The sequence below is a fragment of the Oncorhynchus masou genome, unplaced genomic scaffold (assembly GCF_036934945.1).
Source record: "Oncorhynchus masou masou isolate Uvic2021 unplaced genomic scaffold, UVic_Omas_1.1 unplaced_scaffold_6309, whole genome shotgun sequence".
NCBI lineage: Eukaryota > Metazoa > Chordata > Actinopteri > Salmoniformes > Salmonidae > Oncorhynchus > Oncorhynchus masou.
In genome coordinates this window covers 1-18,146 of record NW_027016761.1, presented here as the reverse complement: position 1 = coordinate 18,146, position 18,146 = coordinate 1, and the positions used below count along the sequence as shown (strand labels likewise).

The window sequence follows — 18,146 nt, the reverse complement described above, 5'->3', positions numbered from 1 at the left end:
AGTGGTTAGAGCAGGTAGTCTAGTGGCTAGAGCAGGTATCCTAGTGGTTAGAGGCAGGTAGCCTAGTGGTTAGAGCAGGTAGCCTAGTGGTTAGAGGCAGGTAGCCTAGTGGTTAGAGGCAGGTAGCCTAGTGGTTAGGGCAGGTAGCCTAGTGGTTAGAGCAGGGTAGCCTAGTGGTTAGAGCAGGTAGCCTTGTGGTTAGAGGCAGGTAGTCTAGTGATTAGAGGCAGGTAGCCTAGTGGTTAGAGGCAGGTAGTCTAGTGGTTAGAGGCAGGTAGCCTAGTGGCTAGAGGCAGGTAGCCTAGTGGTTAGAGGCAGGTAGCCTGGTGGTTAGAGGCAGGTAGTCTAGTGGTTAGAGGCAGGTAGCCTAGTGGTTAGAGGCAGGTAGCCTAGTGGTTAGAGGCAGGTAGCCTAGTGGTTAGAGGCAGGTAGCCTAGTGGATAGAGCAGGGTAGCCTAGTGGTTAGAGCAGGTAGTCTAGTGGTTAGAGCAGGTAGCCTCGTGGTTAGAGGCAGGTAGCTTAGTGGTTAGAGCAGGTAGCCTAGTGGTTAGAGCAGGTAGTCTAGTGGCTAGAGCAGGTATCCTAGTGGTTAGAGGCAGGTAGCCTAGTGGTTAGAGCAGGTAGCCTAGTGGTTAGAGGCAGGTAGCCTAGTGGTTAGAGGCAGGTAGCCTAGTGGTTAGGGCAGGTAGCCTAGTGGTTAGAGCAGGGTAGCCTAGTGGTTAGAGGCAGGTAGTCTAGTGATTAGAGGCAGGTAGCCTAGTGGTTAGAGGCAGGTAGTCTAGTGGTTAGGAGGCAGGTAGCCTAGTGGCTAGAGGCAGGTAGCCTAGTGGCTAGAGGCAGGTAGCCTAGTGGTTAGAGGCAGGTAGTCTAGTGGTTAGAGGCAGGTAGCCTAGTGGTTAGAGGCAGGTAGTCTAGTGGTTAGAGGCAGGTAGTCTAGTGGTTAGGGAGGCAGGTAGCCTAGTGGTTAGAGGCAGGTAGCCTAGTGGTTAGAGGCAGGTAGCCTGGTGGTTAGAGAGAGGTAGCCTAGTGGTTAGAGGCAGGTAGCCTAGTGGTTAGAGGCAGGTACTCTAGTGGTTAGAGCAGGGTAGCCTAGTGGTTAGAGCAGGTAGTCTAGTGGTTAGAGCAGGTAGCCTCGTGGTTAGAGGCAGGTAGCCTAGTGGTTAGAGCAGGTAGCCTAGTGGTTAGAGACAGGTAGCCTAGTGGTTAGAGGCAGGTAGCCTAGTGGTTAGGGCAGGTAGCCTAGTGGTTAGAGCAGGGTAGCCTCGTGGTTAGAGGCAGGTAGCCTTGTGGTTAGAGCAGGTAGCCTAGTTGTTAGGGCAGGTAGCCTAGTGGTTAGAGCAGGGTAGCCTAGTGGTTAGAGCAGGTAGCCTTGTGGTTAGAGCAGGTAGCCTAGTGGTTAGAGGCAGGTAGCCTAGTGGTTAGAGGCAGGTAGCCTAGTGGTTAGAGGCAGGTAGCCTGGTGGTTAGAGAGGTAGCCTAGTGGTTAGAGGCAGGTAGCCTAGTGGTTAGAGGCAGGTAGCCTAGTGGTTAGAGCAGGGTAGCCTAGTGGTTAGAGCAGGTAGTCTAGTGGTTAGAGCAGGTAGCCTAGTGGTTAGAGCAGGTAGTCTAGTGGTTAGAGCAGGTAGCCTCGTGGTTAGAGGCAGGTAGCTCAGTGGTTAGAGCAGGTAGCCTAGTGGTTAGAGCAGGTAGTCTAGTGGCTACAGCAGGTATCCTAGTGGTTAGAGGCAGGTAGCCTAGTGGTTAGAGCAGGTAGACTAGTGGTTAGAGGCAGGTAGCCTAGTGGTTAGAGGCAGGTAGCCTGGTGGTTGAGAGGTAGCCTAGTGGTTAGAGGCAGGTAGCCTAGTGGTTAGAGGCAGGTAGCCTAGTGGTTAGAGCAGGGTAGCCTAGTGGTTAGAGCAGGTAGTCTAGTGGTTAGAGCAGGTAGCCTCGTGGTTAGAGGCAGGTAGCCTAGTGGTTAGAGCAGGTAGCCTAGTGGTTAGAGCAGGTAGTCTAGTGGTTAGAGCAGGTATCCTAGTGGTTAGAGGCAGCTAGCCTAGTGGTTAAAGCAGGTAGCCTAGTGGTTAGAGGCAGGTAGCCTAGTGGTTAGAGGCAGGTAGCCTAGTGGTTAGGGCAGGTAGCCTAGTGGTTAGAGCAGGGTAGCCTAGTGGTTAGAGCAGGTAGCCTTGTGGTTAGAGCAGGTAGCCTAGTGGTTAGAGACAGGTAGTCTAGTGGTTAGAGGCAGGTAGCCTAGTGGTTAGAGGCAGGTAGCCTAGTGGTTAGAGGCAGGTAGCCTGGTGGTTAGAGAGAGGTAGCCTAGTGGTTAGAGGCAGGTAGCCTAGTGGTTAGAGGCAGGTAGCCTAGTGGTTAGAGCAGGGTAGCCTAGTGGTTAGAGCAGGTAGTCTAGTGGTTAGAGCAGGTAGCCTTGTGGTTAGAGGCAGGTAGCTTAGTGGTTAGAGCAGGTAGCCTAATGGTTAGAGCAGGTAGTCTAGTGGCTAGAGCAGGTATCCTAGTGGTTAGAGGCAGGTAGCCTAGTGGTTAGAGCAGGTATCCTAGTGGTTAGAGGCAGGTAGCCTAGTGGTTAGAGGCAGGTAGCCTAGTGGTTAGAGCAGGTAGTCTAGTGGTTAGAGCAGGTAGCCTCGTGGTTACAGGCAGGTAGCCCAGTGGTTAGAGCAGGTATCCTAGTGGTTAGAGGCAGGTAGCCTAGTGGTTAGAGCAGGTAGCCTAGTGGTTAGAAGCAGGTAGTCTAGTGGTTAGAGGCAGGTAGCCTAGTGGCTAGAGGCAGGTAGCCTAGTGGCTAGAGGCAGGTAGCCTAGTGGTTAGAGGCAGGTAGTCTAGTGGTTAGAGGCAGGTAGCCTAGTGGTTAGAGGCAGGTAGCCTAGTGGTTAGAGGCAGGTAGCCTAGTGGTTAGAGGCAGGTAGCCTGGTGGTTAGAGAGAGGTAGCCTAGTGGTTAGAGGCAGGTAGCCTAGTGGTTAGAGCAGGTAGTCTAGTGGTTAGAGCAGGTAGCCTCGTGGTTAGAGGCAGGTAGCCTAGTGGTTAGGGCAGGTAGCCTAGTGGTTAGAGCAGGGTAGCCTAGTGGTTAGAGCAGGTAGCCTTGTGGTTAGAGGCAGGTAGTCTAGTGATTAGAGGCAGGTAGCCTAGTGGTTAGAGGCAGGTAGTCTAGTGGTTAGAGGCAGGTAGCCTAGTGGCTAGAGGCAGGTAGCCTAGTGGTTAGAGGCAGGTAGCCTGGTGGTTAGAGGCAGGTAGTCTAGTGGTTAGAGGCAGGTAGCCTAGTGGTTAGAGGCAGGTAGCCTAGTGGTTAGAGGCAGGTAGCCTAGTGGTTAGAGGCAGGTAGCCTAGTGGATAGAGCAGGGTAGCCTAGTGGTTAGAGCAGGTAGTCTAGTGGTTAGAGCAGGTAGCCTCGTGGTTAGAGGCAGGTAGCTTAGTGGTTAGAGCAGGTAGCCTAGTGGTTAGAGCAGGTAGTCTAGTGGCTAGAGCAGGTATCCTAGTGGTTAGAGGCAGGTAGCCTAGTGGTTAGAGCAGGTAGCCTAGTGGTTAGAGGCAGGTAGCCTAGTGGTTAGAGGCAGGTAGCCTAGTGGTTAGGGCAGGTAGCCTAGTGGTTAGAGCAGGGTAGCCTAGTGGTTAGAGGCAGGTAGTCTAGTGATTAGAGGCAGGTAGCCTAGTGGTTAGAGGCAGGTAGTCTAGTGGTTAGAGGCAGGTAGCCTAGTGGCTAGAGGCAGGTAGCCTAGTGGCTAGAGGCAGGTAGCCTAGTGGTTAGAGGCAGGTAGTCTAGTGGTTAGAGGCAGGTAGCCTAGTGGTTAGAGGCAGGTAGTCTAGTGGTTAGAGGCAGGTAGTCTAGTGGTTAGAGGCAGGTAGCCTAGTGGTTAGAGGCAGGTAGCCTAGTGGTTAGAGGCAGGTAGCCTGGTGGTTAGAGAGAGGTAGCCTAGTGGTTAGAGGCAGGTAGCCTAGTGGTTAGAGGCAGGTACTCTAGTGGTTAGAGCAGGGTAGCCTAGTGGTTAGAGCAGGTAGTCTAGTGGTTAGAGCAGGTAGCCTCGTGGTTAGAGGCAGGTAGCCTAGTGGTTAGAGCAGGTAGCCTAGTGGTTAGAGACAGGTAGCCTAGTGGTTAGAGGCAGGTAGCCTAGTGGTTAGGGCAGGTAGCCTAGTGGTTAGAGCAGGGTAGCCTCGTGGTTAGAGGCAGGTAGCCTTGTGGTTAGAGCAGGTAGCCTAGTTGTTAGGGCAGGTAGCCTAGTGGTTAGAGCAGGGTAGCCTAGTGGTTAGAGCAGGTAGCCTTGTGGTTAGAGCAGGTAGCCTAGTGGTTAGAGGCAGGTAGCCTAGTGGTTAGAGGCAGGTAGCCTAGTGGTTAGAGGCAGGTAGCCTGGTGGTTAGAGAGAGGTAGCCTAGTGGTTAGAGGCAGGTAGCCTAGTGGTTAGAGGCAGGTAGCCTAGTGGTTAGAGCAGGGTAGCCTAGTGGTTAGAGCAGGTAGTCTAGTGGTTAGAGCAGGTAGCCTAGTGGTTAGAGCAGGTAGTCTAGTGGTTAGAGCAGGTAGCCTCGTGGTTAGAGGCAGGTAGCTCAGTGGTTAGAGCAGGTAGCCTAGTGGTTAGAGCAGGTAGTCTAGTGGCTACAGCAGGTATCCTAGTGGTTAGAGGCAGGTAGCCTAGTGGTTAGAGCAGGTAGACTAGTGGTTAGAGGCAGGTAGCCTAGTGGTTAGAGGCAGGTAGCCTGGTGGTTAGAGAGAGGTAGCCTAGTGGTTAGAGGCAGGTAGCCTAGTGGTTAGAGGCAGGTAGCCTAGTGGTTAGAGCAGGGTAGCCTAGTGGTTAGAGCAGGTAGTCTAGTGGTTAGAGCAGGTAGCCTCGTGGTTAGAGGCAGGTAGCCTAGTGGTTAGAGCAGGTAGCCTAGTGGTTAGAGCAGGTAGTCTAGTGGTTAGAGCAGGTATCCTAGTGGTTAGAGGCAGCTAGCCTAGTGGTTAAAGCAGGTAGCCTAGTGGTTAGAGGCAGGTAGCCTAGTGGTTAGAGGCAGGTAGCCTAGTGGTTAGGGCAGGTAGCCTGAGTGGTTAGAGCAGGGTAGCCTGTGGTTAGAGCAGGTAGCCTTGTGGTTAGAGCAGGTAGCCTAGTGGTTAGAGACAGGTAGTCTAGTGGTTAGAGGCAGGTAGCCTAGTGGTTAGAGGCAGGTAGCCTAGTGGTTAGAGGCAGGTAGCCTGGTGGTTAGAGAGAGGTAGCCTAGTGGTTAGAGGCAGGTAGCCTAGTGGTTAGAGGCAGGTAGCCTAGTGGTTAGAGCAGGGTAGCCTAGTGGTTAGAGCAGGTAGTCTAGTGGTTAGAGCAGGTAGCCTTGTGGTTAGAGGCAGGTAGCTTAGTGGTTAGAGCAGGTAGCCTAATGGTTAGAGCAGGTAGTCTAGTGGCTAGAGCAGGTATCCTAGTGGTTAGAGGCAGGTAGCCTAGTGGTTAGAGCAGGTATCCTAGTGGTTAGAGGCAGGTAGCCTAGTGGTTAGAGGCAGGTAGCCTAGTGGTTAGAGCAGGTAGTCTAGTGGTTAGAGCAGGTAGCCTCGTGGTTACAGGCAGGTAGCCCAGTGGTTAGAGCAGGTATCCTAGTGGTTAGAGGCAGGTAGCCTAGTGGTTAGAGCAGGTAGCCTAGTGGTTAGAAGCAGGTAGTCTAGTGGTTAGAGGCAGGTAGCCTAGTGGCTAGAGGCAGGTAGCCTAGTGGCTAGAGGCAGGTAGCCTAGTGGTTAGAGGCAGGTAGTCTAGTGGTTAGAGGCAGGTAGCCTAGTGGTTAGAGGCAGGTAGCCTAGTGGTTAGAGGCAGGTAGCCTAGTGGTTAGAGGCAGGTAGCCTGGTGGTTAGAGAGAGGTAGCCTAGTGGTTAGAGGCAGGTAGCCTAGTGGTTAGAGCAGGTAGTCTAGTGGTTAGAGCAGGTAGCCTCGTGGTTAGAGGCAGGTAGCCTAGTGGTTAGAGCAGGTAGCCTAGTGGTTAGAGGCAGGTAGCCTAGTGGTTAGAGGCAGGTAGCCTAGTGGTTAGGGCAGGTAGCCTAGTGGTTAGAGCAGGGTAGCCTAGTGGTTAGAGCAGGTAGCCTTGTGGTTAGAGCAGGTAGCCTAGTGGTTAGGGCAGGTAGCCTAGTGGTTAGAGCAGGGTTTTCTAGTGGTTAGAGCAGGTAGCCTTGTGGTTAGAGCAGGTAGCCTAGTGGTTAGAGGCAGGTAGTCTAGTGGTTAGAGGCAGGTAGCCTAGTGGTTAGAGGCAGGTAGCCTAGTGGTTAGAGGCAGGTAGCCTAGTGGTTAGAGGCAGGTAGCCTAGTGGTTAGAGGCAGGTAGCATAGTGGTTAGAGCAGGGTAGCCTAGTGGTTAGAGCAGGTAGCAGGTACAGTGGAGAACACTGTAGTGGAACGCTTCAGCATGGTGGGAACCAGGTGTAATAATCCCGTAGCCTTTGCCCTGGCAGAGATGCTGAAGGTGAACACCACACTGAAGAGTCTAAACATAGAATCCAACTTCATCACAGGGACGGGTATCCTGGCTCTCATTGCCTCACTGCAGTCCAACACAACCCTGCAGGAACTCAAGATCGACAACCAGAGCCAGCCGCTAGGTAACAAGGTGGAGATGGAGATAGCCAGCATGCTGGAGAAGAACACCACGTTGTTGAAGTTTGGCTACCACTTTACCCAGCAGGGCCCCAGGCTGAGGGGCTCCAACGCCATGATGAACAACAACGACCTGGCTCGGGTAATCCGGTCTGATCATCACTCGGACAATTCCTTTACCCTCACTCTGTCCGTGCCGGAACTGGAGAGGACATTTGGTCAAAAAGTTCAAGCCGAAACTCACCAAACCCAAGACCAAGAAATAAGAAAGAGAAGGCTTGAAGGAGGTCCCATCTTCCCCAAGTGTCGGACAAGCGTGTAGCGCCGTGCCAGGCGGCAGCACTGCCCGGGCCCTCCCAGCCCCGTATTCAGCCAGATGCACTCCAACAGATATCCCATCAACCCCTGCTTCCGAAACCCTAACCTCGACCCCTCTGCGATGACAGAAATCTTTCCAATTCAAATGTCAGGGGCTTTGGCAAATCTTGTTCCTACTGTGGAATGGAGTTGATCTACTATTGTAAAAAAAATGTTTTTCCCCTTCACAGATTTCTACTGATATCAGTTTAGATATCTTCAGTAATAATAATAATATCTGGTAATTGTGACATAGAGAAGCAGCCCACATATACAGAAAATGTTGTTGTTAGTTTGTTTACTGGAGATTAACTTGTTGTGGTTGAAGATGAAATGGTGTTACACCCATAATGTATATTGTACCACATGCCAAGGGCAGCAGATAGCCTAATGGTTAAGAGTGAAAGGTCGCCGGTTCAAGTCCCGAATCCGACTAGGTGGAAAAAAATCTGACGGATGTGCCCTTGAGCAAGGCACTTAACCCTAATTGCTCCTGTAAGTCGCTCTGGATAAGAGCGTCTGCTAAATGACTCAAATGTAAATGTAAATGTAGTCTAGTGGTTAGAGCAGGTAGCCTCGTGGTTAGAGGCAGGTAGCTTAGTGGTTAGAGCAGGTAGCCTAGTGGTTAGAGCAGGTAGTCTAGTGGCTACAGCAGGTATCCTAGTGGTTAGAGGCAGGTAGCCTAGTGGTTAGAGCAGGTAGCCTAGTGGTTAGAGGCAGGTAGCCTAGTGGTTAGAGGCAGGTAGCCTAGTGGTTAGGGCAGGTAGCCTAGTGGTTAGAGCAGCGTAGCCTAGTGGTTAGAGCAGGTAGCCTTGTGGTTAGAGCAGGTAGCCCAGTGGTTAGAGGCAGGTAGCCTAGTGGTTAGAGGCAGGTAGCCTAGTGGTTACAGCAGGTTAGCCTGGTGGTTAGAGGCAGGTAGCCTAGTGGTTACAGGCAGGTAGCCTAGTGAAGAGCGTCTGCTAAATGACTTAAATGTAAATGTAAATGTTAGAGGCAGGTAGCCTAGTGGTTAGAGCAGGTAGCCTAGTGGTTAGAGGCAGGTAGCCTAGTGGTTAGAGCAGGTAGCCTAGTGGTTAGAGACAGGTAGCCTAGTGGTTAGAGCAGGTAGCCTCGTGGTTAGAGGCAGGTAGCCTAGTGGTTAGAGCAGGTAGCCTAGTGGTTAGAGACAGGTAGCCTAGTGGTTAGAGGCAGGTAGCCTAGTGGTTAGGGCAGGTAGCCTAGTGGTTAGAGCAGGGTAGCCTCGTGGTTAGAGCAGGTAGTCTAGTGGTTAGAGCAGGTAGCCTAGTGGTTAGAGCAGGTAGTCTAGTGGTTAGAGCAGGTAGCCTCGTGGTTAGAGGCAGGTAGCTTAGTGGTTAGAGCAGGTAGCCTAGTGGTTAGAGCAGGTAGTCTAGTGGCTACAGCAGGTATCCTAGTGGTTAGAGGCAGGTAGCCTAGTGGTTAGAGCAGGTAGACTAGTGGTTAGAGGCAGGTAGCCTAGTGGTTAGAGGCAGGTAGCCTGGTGGTTAGAGAGAGGTAGCCTAGTGGTTAGAGGCAGGTAGCCTAGTGGTTAGAGGCAGGTAGCCTAGTGGTTAGAGCAGGGTAGCCTAGTGGTTAGAGCAGGTAGTCTAGTGGTTAGAGCAGGTAGCCTAGTGGTTAGAGCAGGTAGTCTAGTGGTTAGAGCAGGTAGCCTCGTGGTTAGAGGCAGGTAGCTTAGTGGTTAGAGCAGGTAGCCTAGTGGTTAGAGCAGGTAGTCTAGTGGCTACAGCAGGTATCCTAGTGGTTAGAGGCAGGTAGCCTAGTGGTTAGAGCAGGTAGACTAGTGGTTAGAGGCAGGTAGCCTAGTGGTTAGAGGCAGGTAGCCTGGTGGTTAGAGAGAGGTAGCCTAGTGGTTAGAGGCAGGTAGCCTAGTGGTTAGAGGCAGGTAGCCTAGTGGTTAGAGCAGGGTAGCCTAGTGGTTAGAGCAGGTAGTCTAGTGGTTAGAGCAGGTAGCCTCGTGGTTAGAGGCAGGTAGCCTAGTGGTTAGAGGCAGGTAGCCTAGTGGTTAGGGCAGGTAGCCTAGTGGTTAGAGCAGGGTAGCCTAGTGGTTAGAGCAGGTAGCCTTGTGGTTAGAGCAGGTAGCCTAGTGGTTAGAGACAGGTAGTCTAGTGGTTAGAGGCAGGTAGCCTGGTGGTTAGAGAGAGGTAGCTTAGTGGTTAGAGGCAGGTAGCCTAGTGGTTAGAGGCAGGTAGCCTAGTGGTTAGAGCAGGGTAGCCTAGTGGTTAGAGCAGGTAGTCTAGTGGTTAGAGCAGGTAGCCTTGTGGTTAGAGGCAGGTAGCTTAGTGGTTAGAGCAGGTAGCCTAGTGGTTAGAGGCAGGTAGCCTAGTGGTTAGAGGCAGGTAGCCTAGTGGTTAGGGCAGGTAGCCTAGTGGTTAGAGCAGGGTAGCCTAGTGGTTAGGGCAGGTAGCCTAGTGGTTAGAGCAGGGTAGCCTAGTGGTTAGAGGCAGGTAGCCTAGTGGTTAGAGGCAGGTAGCCTAGTGGTTAGAGCAGGTAGTCTAGTGGTTAGAGCAGGTAGCCTCGTGGTTACAGGCAGGTAGCCCAGTGGTTAGAGCAGGTATCCTAGTGGTTAGAGGCAGGTAGCCTAGTGGTTAGAGGCAGGTAGCCTGGTGGTTAGAGAGAGGTATCCTAGTGGTTAGAGGCAGGTAGCCTAGTGGTTAGAGGCAGGTAGCCTAGTGGTTAGAGCAGGTAGTCTAGTGGTTAGAGCAGGTAGCCTCGTGGTTACAGGCAGGTAGCCCAGTGGTTAGAGCAGGTATCCTAGTGGTTAGAGGCAGGTAGCCTAGTGGTTAGAGCAGGTAGCCTAGTGGTTAGAAGCAGGTAGTCTAGTGGTTAGAGGCAGGTAGCCTAGTGGCTAGAGGCAGGTAGCCTAGTGGCTAGAGGCAGGTGGCCTAGTGGTTAGAGGCAGGTAGTCTAGTGGTTAGAGGCAGGTAGCCTAGTGGTTAGAGGCAGGTAGCCTAGTGGTTAGAGGCAGGTAGCCTAGTGGTTAGGGAGGCAGGTAGCCTGGTGGTTAGGAGAGGTAGCCTAGTGGTTAGAGGCAGGTAGCCTAGTGGTTAGAGCAGGTAGTCTAGTGGTTAGAGCAGGTAGCCTTGTGGTTAGAGGCAGGTAGCCTAGTGGTTAGAGCAGGTAGCCTAGTGGTTAGAGGCAGGTAGCCTAGTGGTTAGAGGCAGGTAGCCTAGTGGTTAGGGCAGGTAGCCTAGTGGTTAGAGCAGGGTAGCCTAGTGGTTAGAGCAGGTAGCCTTGTGGTTAGAGCAGGTAGCCTAGTGGTTAGGGCAGGTAGCCTAGTGGTTAGAGCAGGGTAGCCTAGTGGTTAGAGCAGGTAGCCTTGTGGTTAGAGCAGGTAGCCTAGTGGTTAGAGGCAGGTAGTCTAGTGGTTAGAGGCAGGTAGCCTAGTGGTTAGAGGCAGGTAGCCTAGTGGTTAGAGGCAGGTAGCCTAGTGGTTAGAGGCAGGTAGCCTAGTGGTTAGAGGCAGGTAGCATAGTGGTTAGAGCAGGGTAGCCTAGTGGTTAGAGCAGGTAGCAGGTACAGTGGAGAACACTGTAGTGGAACGCTTCAGCATGGTGGGAACCAGGTGTAATAATCCCGTAGCCTTTGCCCTGGCAGAGATGCTGAAGGTGAACACCACACTGAAGAGTCTAAACATAGAATCCAACTTCATCACAGGGACGGGTATCCTGGCTCTCATTGCCTCACTGCAGTCCAACACAACCCTGCAGGAACTCAAGATCGACAACCAGAGCCAGCCGCTAGGTAACAAGGTGGAGATGGAGATAGCCAGCATGCTGGAGAAGAACACCACGTTGTTGAAGTTTGGCTACCACTTTACCCAGCAGGGCCCCAGGCTGAGGGGCTCCAACGCCATGATGAACAACAACGACCTGGCTCGGGTAATCCGGTCTGATCATCACTCGGACAATTCCTTTACCCTCACTCTGTCCGTGCCGGAACTGGAGAGGACATTTGGTCAAAAAGTTCAAGCCGAAACTCACCAAACCCAAGACCAAGAAATAAGAAAGAGAAGGCTTGAAGGAGGTCCCATCTTCCCCAAGTGTCGGACAAGCGTGTAGCGCCGTGCCAGGCGGCAGCACTGCCCGGGCCCTCCCAGCCCCGTATTCAGCCAGATGCACTCCAACAGATATCCCATCAACCCCTGCTTCCGAAACCCTAACCTCGACCCCTCTGCGATGACAGAAATCTTTCCAATTCAAATGTCAGGGGCTTTGGCAAATCTTGTTCCTACTGTGGAATGGAGTTGATCTACTATTGTAAAAAAAATGTTTTTCCTTCACAGATTTCTACTGATATCAGTTTAGATATCTTCAGTAATAATAATAATATCTGGTAATTGTGACATAGAGAAGCAGCCCACATATACAGAAAATGTTGTTGTTAGTTTGTTTACTGGAGATTAACTTGTTGTGGTTGAAGATGAAATGGTGTTACACCCATAATGTATATTGTACCACATGCCAAGGGCAGCAGATAGCCTAACGGTTAAGAGTGAAAGGTCGCCGGTTCAAGTCCCGAATCCGACTAGGTGGAAAAAAATCTGACGGATGTGCCCTTGAGCAAGGCACTTAACCCTAATTGCTCCTGTAAGTCGCTCTGGATAAGAGCGTCTGCTAAATGACTCAAATGTAAATGTAAATGTAGTCTAGTGGTTAGAGCAGGTAGCCTCGTGGTTAGAGGCAGGTAGCTTAGTGGTTAGAGCAGGTAGCCTAGTGGTTAGAGCAGGTAGTCTAGTGGCTACAGCAGGTATCCTAGTGGTTAGAGGCAGGTAGCCTAGTGGTTAGAGCAGGTAGCCTAGTGGTTAGAGGCAGGTAGCCTAGTGGTTAGAGGCAGGTAGCCTAGTGGTTAGGGCAGGTAGCCTAGTGGTTAGAGCAGCGTAGCCTAGTGGTTAGAGCAGGTAGCCTTGTGGTTAGAGCAGGTAGCCGAGTGGTTAGAGCAGGTAGCCCAGTGGTTAGAAGCAGGTAGCCTAGTGGTTAGAGGCAGGTAGCCTAGTGGTTACAGCAGGTTAGCCTGGTGGTTAGAGGCAGGTAGCCTAGTGGTTACAGGCAGGTAGCCTAGTGGTTAGAGGCAGGTAGCCTAGTGGTTAGAGCAGGTAGCCTAGTGGTTAGAGGCAGGTAGCCTAGTGGTTAGAGCAGGGTAGCCTAGTGGTTAGAGCAGGTAGCCTAGTGGTTAGAGGCAGGTAGCCTAGTGGTTAGAGCAGGGTAGCCTAGTGGTTAGAGCAGGGTAGCCTAGTGTTTAGAGCATGGTAGACTAGTTGTTAGAGCAGGTAGCCTAGCGGATAGAGGAAGGAAGCCGAGTGGTTAGAGCAGGGTAGCCTAGTGGTTACAGCATGGTAGACTAGTTGTTAGAGCAGGTAGCCTAGCGGATAGAGGAAGGTAGCCTAGTGGTTAGAGCAGGGTTGCCTAGTGGTTAGAGAGAGGTAGCCTAGTGGTTACAGGCAGGTAGCCCGGTGGTTAGAGGCAGGTAGCCCAGTGGTTAGAGGCAGGTAGCCCAGTGGTTAGAGGAGGCAGGTGGTTAGGGGAGGTAGCCCGGTGGTTAGAGGCAGGTAGCCTTATGGTTAGAGGCAGGTAGCCCGGTGGTTAGAGGCAGGTAGCCCGGTGGTCAGAGGCAGGTAGCCTTGTGGTTAGAGAGAGGCAGGTAGCCTAGTGGTTAGAGGAGGAAGGTAGCCTAGTGGTTAGAAGAGGCAGGTAGCCTGGTGGTTAGAAGAGGCAGTGTAGCCTAGTGGTTAGAGCAGGTAGCCTAGTGGATAGAGGCAGGGTAGAAGTAAATGACTAAATGTAAACAATACTGGGGTGGCAGGGTAGCCTGGTGGTTAGAGGCAGGTAGCCTAGCGGATAGAGGAAGGTAGCCTAGTGGTTAGAGCAGGGTAGCCTAGTGGTTAGAGCATGGTAGACTAGTTGTTAGAGCAGGTAGCCTAGCGGATAGAGGAAGGTAGCCTAGTGGTTAGAGCAGGGTAGCCTAGTGGTTAGAGCATGGTAGACTAGTTGTTAGAGCAGGTAGCCTAGCGGATAGAGGAAGGTAGCCTAGTGGTTAGAGCAGGGTTGCCTAGTGGTTAGAGGCACGTAGCCTAGTGGTTACAGGCAGGTAGCACTGTGGTTAGAGGCAGGTAGCCCAGTGGTTAGAGGCAGGTAGCCCAGTGGTTAGAGGAGGCAGGTGGTTAGGGGAGGTAGCCCGGTGGTTAGAGGCAGGTAGCCTTATGGTTAGAGGCAGGTAGCCCGGTGGTCAGAGGCAGGTAGCCTTGTGGTTAGAGAGAGGCAGGTAGCCTTGTGGTTAGAGAGAGGTAGGTAGCCTAGTGGTTAGAGGAGGAAGGTAGCCTAGTGGTTAGAAGAGGCAGGTAGCCTGGTGGTTAGAAGAGGCAGTGTAGCCTAGTGGTTAGAGCAGGTAGCCTAGTGGATAGAGGCAGGGTAGAAGTAAATGACTAAATGTAAACAATACTGGGGTGGCAGGGTAGCCTGGTGGTTAGAGGCAGGTAGCCTAGCGGATAGAGGAAGGTAGCCTAGTGGTTAGAGCAGGGTAGCCTAGTGGTTAGAGCATGGTAGACTAGTTGTTAGAGCAGGTAGCCTAGCGGATAGAGGAAGGTAGCCTAGTGGTTAGAGCAGGGTAGCCTAGTGGTTAGAGCAGGGTTGCCTAGTGGTTAGAGAGAGGTAGCCTAGTGGTTAGAGGCAGGTAGCCTAGTGGTTACAGGCAGGTAGCCCGGTGGTTAGAGGCAGGTAGCCCAGTGGTTAGAGGCAGGTAGCCCAGTGGTTAGAGGAGGCAGGTGGTTAGGGGAGGTAGCCCGGTGGTTAGAGGCAGGTAGCCTTGTGGTTAGAGGCAGGTAGCCTGGTGGTTAGAGGCAGGTAGCCCGGTGGTTAGATGCAGGTAGCCCGGTGGTCAGAGGCAGGTAGCCTTGTGGTTAGAGAGAGGTAGGTAGCCTAGTGGTTAGAGGAGGAAGGTAGCCTAGTGGTTAGAAGAGGCAGGTAGCCTGGTGGTTAGAAGAGGCAGTGTAGCCTAGTGGTTAGAGCAGGTAGCCTAGTGGATAGAGGCAGGGTAGAAGTAAATGACTAAATGTAAACAATACTGGGGTGGCAGGGCAGCCTGGTGGTTAGAGCGTTGGACTAGTAACCAAAAGGTTGCAAGTTCAAACCCCCATGCTGACAAGGAACTGTCGTTCTGCCCCTGAACAGGAAGTTAACACACTGTTCCTTGGCCATCAATGAAAATAAGAATTAGTTCTTAACTGACTTGCCTGGTTAAATGAAGGTAAAAATAAATCTATGATAATTTGATTGCTCTAAACTAAACCCAGAGTAGTGAACCTATTTTCGACACAATAGACTGGAAAACCTCAACGCTTGAGGAGGCTTTATTTCTCCACCACTAAATGCGGAATAATACAAAATGCACTGAGACCAGGTTCACAATATCAACTTTTTTTTCCCCCAGCACTGAATATTTTAATAATAAATGAATAACATGTTTGATTTTACCTCCCAGATGAATAACTTCCTAGTTATATCATTCCGGGGCAGTGTGGTTGAGGTTAGAGGTCAGAAACTGAGACCGACTCCCTGTTTAGCGATTCGGTTTTTCTCCGCTGCAGCATCCCGGGACAATGTGACCCTGCACGGATCACCTTCATTAGCTCGTCGGAAACCATTACGAAGTTTGATCGGTCCACGACGTGCACAGTTGAGTGACCGTCAGCTGGTGTAGCTTGCCACAGCAGCGGGAGGTAAGGAAGAGAGAGGGGGGGGAGGTAAGGAAGAGAGAGGGGGAGGCTGCGGGTTAGCATTAACGAGCTACCGGTATCTGCATTAGTTAGAATGACATGATCTCACATCCTCAATCGATCATTTTGGTGCAAGGTTCTCTGGTTTTTTGCCCTTACAGTAGATAGCTTGCTAGTTAGTCCGTGCTAGCTTCTGCTGCAAGATGCATGTAATGAACTAGCTATTATCCAACGTAGCGAAAGTTAGCTAGTGGGAGCTACTTGTAGTAGCTTGTTAATTAATGCATCCGTTTTATAGTATAGGTAGTTGCAAGCTAGTGTCAACACATTTTAATAAACCTAGAAAGCTAATCATTAGCTAGCACGATAAGCTAACTAACTGTGCCTGACTGCAGCACGCCAGTGGAAGTGATTTGACAAGTCTCATTTGGCAGATGGCTAACATATTTATCAACAGGGCCATATTTACAAACGTATAGATGCCAGTATTCCCTCCCAACACCGTACCATGTAATCCGTCTGCCTCGCTCTCTCTCTCCGGCAGCTCCATCGAGCCATGCGACAGTGGTGCCTCCCGGCTGCGGTACCGCGACCCGAACCGATGCCCACAGGGCGCCTCTCACCCCCGCTATCAGGTAGGCAAGGCAGGGCAGGCAGGCAGGCACTGTAAATGCCATGGGTCAATAACGCATTGTTTTTTGCAGTCAGTGCACAGATTCAATGAATGTACCCATATGTAAAATTATCTCGCGAAAGTTTGTCATTTTTGTTCCACGAGAGATTAATGTACAGTAGCCTACATATACCATTCAACATCATGGCATTAAATATATATATTTCTTAGCCCAGGTTACGTTTGTTGTTTTTCTCATGCTCCAGACACTTTTTGTAAGTGAACTTGACAACAAAGTCCTGCGTATACAGTATTTCAATGTAATATTTGTATATGTTAGAGACCTATGGGAAGTGTGTGTGTGGACAAGTCATGTCTGTTTTAACCTGTTAGATGTGAGGATGGAGTGTTGTGAGGTGGAGCCACGGTATACCATCGAGCAGATCGACCTCCTTCAGCGTCTCCGTCTCTCAGGGATGACCAAGCCACAGATCATCCAGGCCTTGGAGTCCCTAGAGCGGCTAGATCCCGACCATCGCCCCCCGTACTGCAACGACACCCACGCCGCCAACCCCACAACCAACACTACCCCTACCACAGCCTCCGCCCCAGCCCCCTCCTCCTCTTCCTCCTCCTCTTCTTCCTCCCTCTCCTTGGCATCCGCCACAACGCAGACCCCTGGGCTAGACGGTGCCTCACTGTCGCCTAGCAACAGTTATGAGGCCTCTCCCCCACCGCTGTACCCACATGGGGTTGGAGTTCAGAAGTCGTTTAGCTATGACATCATGGCAGAGGAGGACTGGGATCTGGAGGAGAAGGTGGAGGAGTACATGAGGTGAGGATAGAGTGTGAGGGATGGAAGGGACAGTAGACTGATGTGGAGTACATGAGGGAGGGACAGTAGAATGTGACGTGGAGAAGGTGCGGGGAGGGAGCTAGTAGGGAACCCTGAAGAGAAAGTAGAGGATGAGGAGGGGTATTTGAGGTGAAGGTGAGTGAGGTAACATGAACTGAAAGTAGAGGATGAGGAGGGGTATTTGAGGTGAAGGTGAGAGAGGTAACATGAACTGAAAGTAGAGGATGAGGAGGGGTATTTGAGGTGAAGGTGAGAGAGGTAACATGAACTGAAAGTAGAGGGGTATTTGAGTTGAACGTAAATAGACAGCATAGAATCTAGCTCTGGGAGAGGAAACTCATCAGATAACAACAGCCAGTCTCTGGTGATGCTGGCTTATTCTCCTACTGTTAGACTGACTCATTTAGGTCAGGTGTGTAGGGAGGGATGGATAAAAAGATGATTGCAGCCAGGCTTACATACAGGTCCTAAAGAAGGCAGTAGGCTTTATGACAGTCTCTGGCAGTACAGCTTCTTGTGCAAGTTTGTAGACTTTCCAGAAACCACAGTTGAATCAATGCAGAGAGAAAGAAAATAGAGAATGAGTAGAGAAGTAGATCACGGAACACGTAATAATAGATGCACAATTGGTAATGATTACTTGGTTATATACAAGGGGTCCCGGCGCCTAGTCTATATACAAGGGGTCCCGGCGCCTAGTCTATATACAAGGGGTCCCGGCGCCTAGTCTATATACAAGGGGTCCCGGCGCCTAGTCTATATACAAGGGGTCCCGGCGCCTAGTCTATATACAAGGGGTCCCGGCGCCTAGTCTATATACAAGGGGTCCCGGCGCCTAGTCTATATACAAGGGGTCCCGGCGCCTAGTCTATATACAAGGGGCGCCCAGTCTATATACAAGGGGTGCCTAGTCTATACACAAGGGGTGCCTAGTCTATACACAAGGGGTGCCTAGTCTATACACAAGGGGTGCCTAGTCTATACACAAGGGGTGCCTAGTCTATACACAAGGGGTGCCTAGTCTATACACAAGGGGTGTGTTGTCTGTTCTTACTCTGTGGTGTCTATTGTTGTTGTTGCAGGAGGGACGGTAACTGTTGTTGTAGGGACAGGAAGTGTGTTTTCTGTTCTTACTCTGTGGTGTCTATTGTTGTTGTTGCAGGAGGGACGGTAACTGTTGTTGTAGGGACAGGAAGTGTGTTGTCTGTTCTTACTCTGTGGTGTCTATTGTTGTTGTTGCAGGAGGGACGGTAACTGTTGTTGTAGGGACAGGAAGTGTGTTTTCTGTTCTTACTCTGTGGTGTCTGTTGTTGTTCTTCTAGGAGGGACAGTAACCTGGTGAAGGAGGAGATTAAAACCTTCCTCAACAACCGCAGGATCTCCCAGGCCATCGTGGGACAGGTGACAGGTAAAGCTGTGTGTGTGTGTGTGTGTGTGTGTGTGTGTGTGTGTGTGTGTGTGTGTGTGTGTGTGTGTGTCAACCTGTGTCGTCTGTTTTTAGTGTGCGCTGTTTAGATTGTTTTGTATGAATATTAGTGTCTTTCCTTCTAGGATATTTTTTTTATAATGCTCTCATTTGGCTTGTAAGTAAGCATTTCACTGTAAGGTCTACTACACCTGTTGTATTCAGCATTTCACTCTGTCTACTACACCTGTTGTATTCAGCATTTCACTCTAAGGTCTACTACACCTGTTGTATTCAGCATTTCACTGTAAGGTCTACTACACCTGTTGTATTCAGCATTTCACTGTGAGGTCTACTACACCTGTTGTATTCAGCATTTCACTGTGAGGTCTACTACACCTGTTGTATTCAGCATTTCACTGTGAGGTCTACTACACCTGTTGTATTCAGCATTTCACTCTAAGGTCTACTACACCTGTTGTATTCAGCATTTCACTCTGTCTACTACACCTGTTGTATTCAGCATTTCACTGTAAGGTCTACTACACCTGTTGTATTCAGCATTTCACTCTAAGGTCTACTACACCTGTAGTATTCAGCATTTCACTGTGAGGTCTACTACACCTGTAGTATTCAGCATTTCACTGTGAGGTCTACTACACCTGTTGT

The 18,146-nt window shown here is 51.0% G+C and overlaps 3 protein-coding genes across 3 annotated transcripts; all 3 read left to right on the top strand.

Moving 5' to 3' along the window:
* The first annotated feature begins 6,318 nt into the window (after positions 1–6,318).
* LOC135539131 (tropomodulin-1-like) lies at positions 6,319–7,322 on the top strand. Its single transcript, XM_064964979.1, has one exon. It carries the CDS (start codon positions 6,333–6,335, stop codon positions 6,840–6,842), a length of 510 nt encoding a protein of 169 aa, XP_064821051.1. The 5' UTR covers positions 6,319–6,332; the 3' UTR covers positions 6,843–7,322.
* Positions 7,323–10,429: 3,107 nt separating this feature from the next.
* On the top strand, positions 10,430–11,159 carry LOC135539132 (tropomodulin-1-like). The gene has a single exon (XM_064964980.1). The coding sequence runs from the start codon at positions 10,444–10,446 to the stop codon at positions 10,951–10,953; it is 510 nt and encodes a 169-aa protein (XP_064821052.1). The 5' UTR covers positions 10,430–10,443; the 3' UTR covers positions 10,954–11,159.
* A 3,496-nt stretch (positions 11,160–14,655) lies between these two features.
* LOC135539133 (homeobox-containing protein 1-like) lies at positions 14,656–17,480 on the top strand (the record flags this gene model as incomplete). Its single annotated transcript, XM_064964982.1, has 4 exons — positions 14,656–14,739; positions 15,148–15,238; positions 15,610–16,051; positions 17,395–17,480. Coding segments are annotated over exons 2-4 (607 nt in total), but the record flags the coding sequence as incomplete, so codon positions are not given.
* Positions 17,481–18,146: the final 666 nt, after the last annotated feature.